At 42.2% G+C, this 5,404-nt stretch overlaps 1 protein-coding gene across 1 annotated transcript; it reads right to left on the minus strand.

Annotated features, from left to right (window-relative positions):
* Nucleotides 1-616: 616 nt before the first annotated feature.
* LOC131482110 (protein HP-25 homolog 2-like) lies at nt 617-5,073 on the minus strand. The gene is made up of 3 exons (XM_058673763.1): nt 4,993-5,073; nt 2,450-2,545; nt 617-1,310 (listed from the first exon to the last, which is right to left on the minus strand). The coding sequence occupies exons 1-3, from the start codon at nt 5,033-5,035 to the stop codon at nt 766-768; spliced, it is 684 nt and encodes a 227-aa protein (XP_058529746.1). The 5' UTR covers nt 5,036-5,073; the 3' UTR covers nt 617-765.
* Between the last annotated feature and the right edge of the window lie 331 nt (nt 5,074-5,404).

The raw sequence follows: 5,404 nt of genomic DNA on the forward strand, positions 1-5,404 counted from the left end.
CCTGTGAGCACATGATAGCTTTTGGGAGGAAGCTGGGTGTGGGTGTAGACAGATGGGATGGATCTGCCCCAGATGGAAGAATGGGGTCAAAATCTGGGACCTAGAGATGAGGAGCTGCTGAGGATTAAGCAACAAAGTTTCCCAAAATCATAATCCTCTTCCTCTTCTTCAAACAGAACTCAAGTATGCATTTTGCACCCCAAAATATGCATGTGAACACATGTATTCAAAAAACATAGTGTGACTTTAAGCAAAGTTGCTACATTTCTCAGGGATACTTGCTTTCACAACTGTATTCCAAAATTGAACTTAGAAACTGCTAAAGGTTATTGTTAAGACTTTTCATTCACTCTTTAGAACACGTGTTGGCCATGATCTAGAAAAGGAATGACAGTGCTTCATTTTCCTTTGTGAGACTTCCACTTAATCTGACTTCTTGCCAAAAGTTCATGGAGCGACATACTATTGTATGCCATGTGTGAATTTCAAGGTTTGTTACACAAAAGGAAACTTACCTTTTAAACCTACTTTTTACACAAATGTCTTAAAGTCTCCTTATGGCATAATTCTGGACACTTGGTGACTTTCAAAAAAATGGTTGATCAGTCAATGGGATATACATTTTTATTGCTTTTAGGATTACATTGACATTGCTAAGAGAGGCTGTTCCAAATGGTTTTCCCTCAATGGACATGGGAAAAGATGAGGTTGGGGGTTGTTCTGACAGTTCTGTCTACTGGAGGAATTTAACTGTGCTGTTACACCTTAGCCAGAATGATTTTCATAGAGCAAATACCCAAAGAACACACTTTGAATCAATCCTTTCTCAGTCTCTGTAGCATCTAGCTTGGATTCCAGCCAGACCCTATCTCCCGTGACCAGCTTTATGATGGCAGTTCCAGACACATGCTGGCTGTTGTCCTCAGCCCTGGCTTCCTTCTCAAGGATATCAACACCATTTTTCACCAGCGCTAACTTGACAGCCTGCTGGTCCAAGTCAATATCAAAGCCAAAGTGGTACACGCCAGGGTGGATGCAGGTGAATACTCCTGTGGTGATGTTGAAGTGGTCCTCTTGGTTATGTAGCACTTCCGTGAAGATGATGGGCTGGGAGGGGGCAGGGAAGAGACCCCTCTGCTTCACTGTAAAGGCAGGATTGGGTGAGGAACATTTCTCAATGTCCCCTGGAACTCCATGTAGGCCTGGTAGTCCGGGTGGTCCTGGAAAGCCTCGGAGTCCTGGTAGGCCTGGTAGGCCTGGTCGGCCTGGTGGTCCGGGTGGTCCTGGTGGTCCTCGTATGATTGGTCCTCCTAAACTCTCATGCGAAGAGAAGAAATAAGAAATTTGTTTACACTTGTTATAGTCCATGAGTTCCTTTACTACTTGTCCATGTTGACTGTCACTCACCCTTCAAGCATCTTCTTAGGCCTCTCTTTTCTAAGGATGTCTGTCTCTCCCAACTGCTATCTCAGAGGAAGAACCCAGTGCTTACTGTACAGAATAGTGATTCCTCCTGTCAGTGTCTGAGACAAACACTGAGACAGACACTGATCTTTAACTTTATTATGAGTCAATGCCTATTTAATTTTCTTTGTAAAGTAGCAATGCTGAATTAGTACTCATTATCTGAAGCAATGTTTGAATAAATAATTGTTTAACTTGCTGTTTCAAATTCACTGCATCTGTAGGGATCCTATGCTTCTATTATCATAGACACCAGTTAGGGAATTCTCCTGGGAAGCATTGAGAGTAATCCAGGAAGCGTATCCTATCAGAGATGAGAGATTTTGAGAAATGTTGTCTCAACTGGACTATGTTAGATTCAGCTAAAGAGTTTGTCGATAATATGGTGCCCTGACTAGTAATGCTGCGGCATTCTGAATTGGAGTTTGGGTGTAGGAGGCATAAACACAGAAATCAATGGGTTGAAAAAGTGTGCAGATAATTTTAATGCATAAACTGGTTTAGGAACTACAGATGAGGGATCGTGTTGGTGAGCAGTTTCTGATGAGGCTCATTGGTCATGCAAGCTCTCAAACCTGAGGACTGGTCTCCTCACACTGTATTCTCCGTTGCTTGCCATGCTGTCACCCCAGGATTGGGTTCACAGGAAACCCACCAGTGCATCACTGATGGCTATGTATTAGCAAAACCAGACTGTTCCAATTTCAAAAGTTCATAGACTTAATGCCATCTTGTCATGTTGTAGGTCATTCATTAGATAAGCCTCAAATAGTGGCTTCATCAGAACATATTCCTGAGGTTGTTCTGCAGTAAAATCTCAGCATCTGTTTTCAAAGACAAGCTGTTCTTGAGGATTCTCCTCACCCCCACCCCCAGAAAATTCCAGTCTTGGTTATGACTGACAGTGGCACCAGGGATCATGGATGTTTCAGCGATGGAGAAGCAAGGCACCAATAATGCAGTCTGAAGGAAGATATTTTCTCACCTCTTGGTTCAATGGGAGCATCACAGGGTTTTGACATTTCTGGATCACCAACATCAGCCACGGTGGATATGACAGACAAAACCAAAATCCAGACATCTGTAGCAAAGGGTCAATAGATACAGAAGGACATAAACTCAGATTCTGTAGCTCCTCTTGTAAAATTATGTTCTTAGCACTTTTACAAAGGGCAAATTCTCACAAAAGCAACAAGTTAAGGTGGAGTTTGAGCCTATCGATGCCCTCCCTCCACCTTCTTTCTTGATGAAATAAAACCAGAATCAAAGGTGACCTACAATTTACTTGTATTTGAAGTTGATATTGCTTACTGAAACTTAGACTTCTTGTGGCCCCTGACGTTTTTCTCTAGGGCACTCAAGCTTCCTGTCTCTTGAGGTAGAATTAAATGAGAGTTCTCCACGGCTCACATAAATGAACATGGAGAATTAACCCAAATAAACCACTGAAAAATTCCATTACAACTGACCACTTGCTAAAAATTGTCCTTATATTTGCACTGTGAACTTGTTTTCATGCTTTTTTAAGAAACAGAGGAGCTGTCACTCCTTTTGGTGACTTCTCCCAAACTTTCTTCAAGGGACGGAAGCATCTTCTCTTCCGCTTCACCTCCTTCTCTGCTCCTCCTGTTCCATTTGCTATCTGGGAGGATGTTTGAATTAGAGCTGTGTCTGCTTCCTTGAAAGGGGTGACAAACTACCTTATAGGAAAGAGGAAACTACTGACCCATATTTTATTTTACAGTAAATTTTATTGCTGTACTTATTTCTAGGTGAGTGGAAATAGAACCATAAAGTGAATTATCTACAGTGGCAAATTACGTACAGTGAACAAATGCAGCAGTAGCACAGCCTCTAGTTGTCTTGATTCCAAAGCCATTCACTTTACTCTGAAGTCGTGAAACACGAAATAGTCATTGAAAATGATGGGTGTTTGGGTTTTGCTTATTTCTTTATTTTGGTAAAGGCATATCACATTTCCAAATCTTGCACCAGGTTACAGAAAATGCAGTCTAAGCCAAAGTGACAAGCCTATAAATGCACAATCTTTCATGGTGAAAAATATCAGCACTTGAATAATTTTGTTAATTCCCAAGAACACCCTTTTCTGGTCTGTGACATGGAGAAAGCAAGGGTTGCCTGAAAGGGTTGTGATGAGGATCACTGACCATTGATGACAAGTGTAGGACACAGTGTTGAGTCTAAAGAAGCATTCCATGAATAACTGAGAAGATATGTAAATACTGGATTTCACGGCATGACATTCTCATTACTTTCATTGTGAAGGTACTTCAAAAAGTTGATGGGAATGCATATAGGGTTTTTTTTTAAAGATTTTATTATTATTGGAAAGCCGGATATACACAGAGGAGGAGAGACAGAGAGGAAGATCTTCCATCCGATGATTCACTCCCCAAGTGAGCCACAACGGGCGGTACGTGCCAATCCGATGCCGGGACCAGGAACCTCTTCCAGGTCTCCCACGCGGGTGCAGGGTCCCAAAGCTTTGGGCCGTCCTCTCCTGCTTTCCCAGGCCACAAGCAGGGAGCTGGATGGGAAGTGGAGCTGCCAGGATTAGAACCGGCGTCCATATGGGATCCCGGGGCTTTCAAGGCGAGGACTTTAGCCGCTAGGCCACGCCGCCGGGCCCGCATGTAGGGTTTTGCAAGGTATGCATGGAGTCTGCCTTCAGCAACAGGTGCACTATGACTCAAGGTAGCACACACCAACCTTGGCATCCGTCGGTAATCCTGTGTCTCTGGACATCAAAACAAGCTATCTTTTAATTCCACTTCTCCACACATTTGTAAGGAAAAATGTGATTGCAGCCTAGATGGAAGAGTAGGCACCTCTCTTTGGGAGTGACCAGAGCTTTCAAACACTAGGAGTTTGTCTCTAAGGGCTGAATCCACCTTTCACATAATGATGCAACTTCTCTAAGCATTGATATTCACCCGTTCACCTTTTTATTGGTCACAATGTCTTTTTGTTACGGCAGAGCTTTATGGAGGTTGATTTTGTATACCATAAAACTCTGTCACGATAAGTAAATAGTTCAGTGACTTTTAAGTAATTTTGAAACTTGTACAACCAGTGCCAACACAGTGTAATTTTTGAGTATTTCTTGTATCCATCTGCATTAAACCCCCCATTCCTACTCCCAGCCCTGATAGTCATTCCTTCTCCACATCACCAAAGGCCAGTAAGACGTTTGTAAGTTTCCAGATAACAAAGTTGATGCTTCTTATAAAACAGAAGAAATGTCATGAGAGAAAAGTCACATTCAACTTTTCACATGTTTCCCAAAGCCACCGAGAGGGAAATCCCAATACTAGCTTGGATCCCTTGCTAGGAGCCTAGCCCAGGCTGTCACTATTTCTCTGGGGCTTGCAGCTACAGCAGTGCCATGACCACCTGGAAAGGAACAGCACTGTGTTTCCAACAAAGGGGACTAGACCACCTCCCCTCTTTCTGTCCTGGATTTAAGATAAAATGTAGCTCAGGATGGTGAGGAATAAGGACACCTACCTATGATGGCCATAGAGAGAAATCGCCTTCCTTGCCCAGGCATCCTTAATGTAGATCTGAGTCTTTGTGATGAACCTGTCTTCCGTTGTGCAGTTCCTTTCTCTGCTGCTTGCTTTTTAAAGCTACAGGAAATGATACAACAAATCATTTTTTCTTAATGCTTAATCTGTTGTCAATAACCTTAGCTGGTTTTGGTCCAGACTAAACTAGTTGCACGAACTTAAATTCAAACAGAGGCTCTATTTGTTATTTTTTCTTTTTCTTTATCTTTTTATTTTGCTCACTTCTTTTGCAATCATCGAGAAGATTGCTTTTTTTTGCGGTCTAAATTCATTCCTGCTATTGACTCATTATATATACTTTTTTGTTTATAGTTTAAGCATGTTATTTTTGGAATCACTGAGTGGATAAA

The sequence above is a fragment of the Ochotona princeps genome, chromosome 15, assembly GCF_030435755.1.
Source record: "Ochotona princeps isolate mOchPri1 chromosome 15, mOchPri1.hap1, whole genome shotgun sequence".
Lineage (NCBI taxonomy): Eukaryota > Metazoa > Chordata > Mammalia > Lagomorpha > Ochotonidae > Ochotona > Ochotona princeps.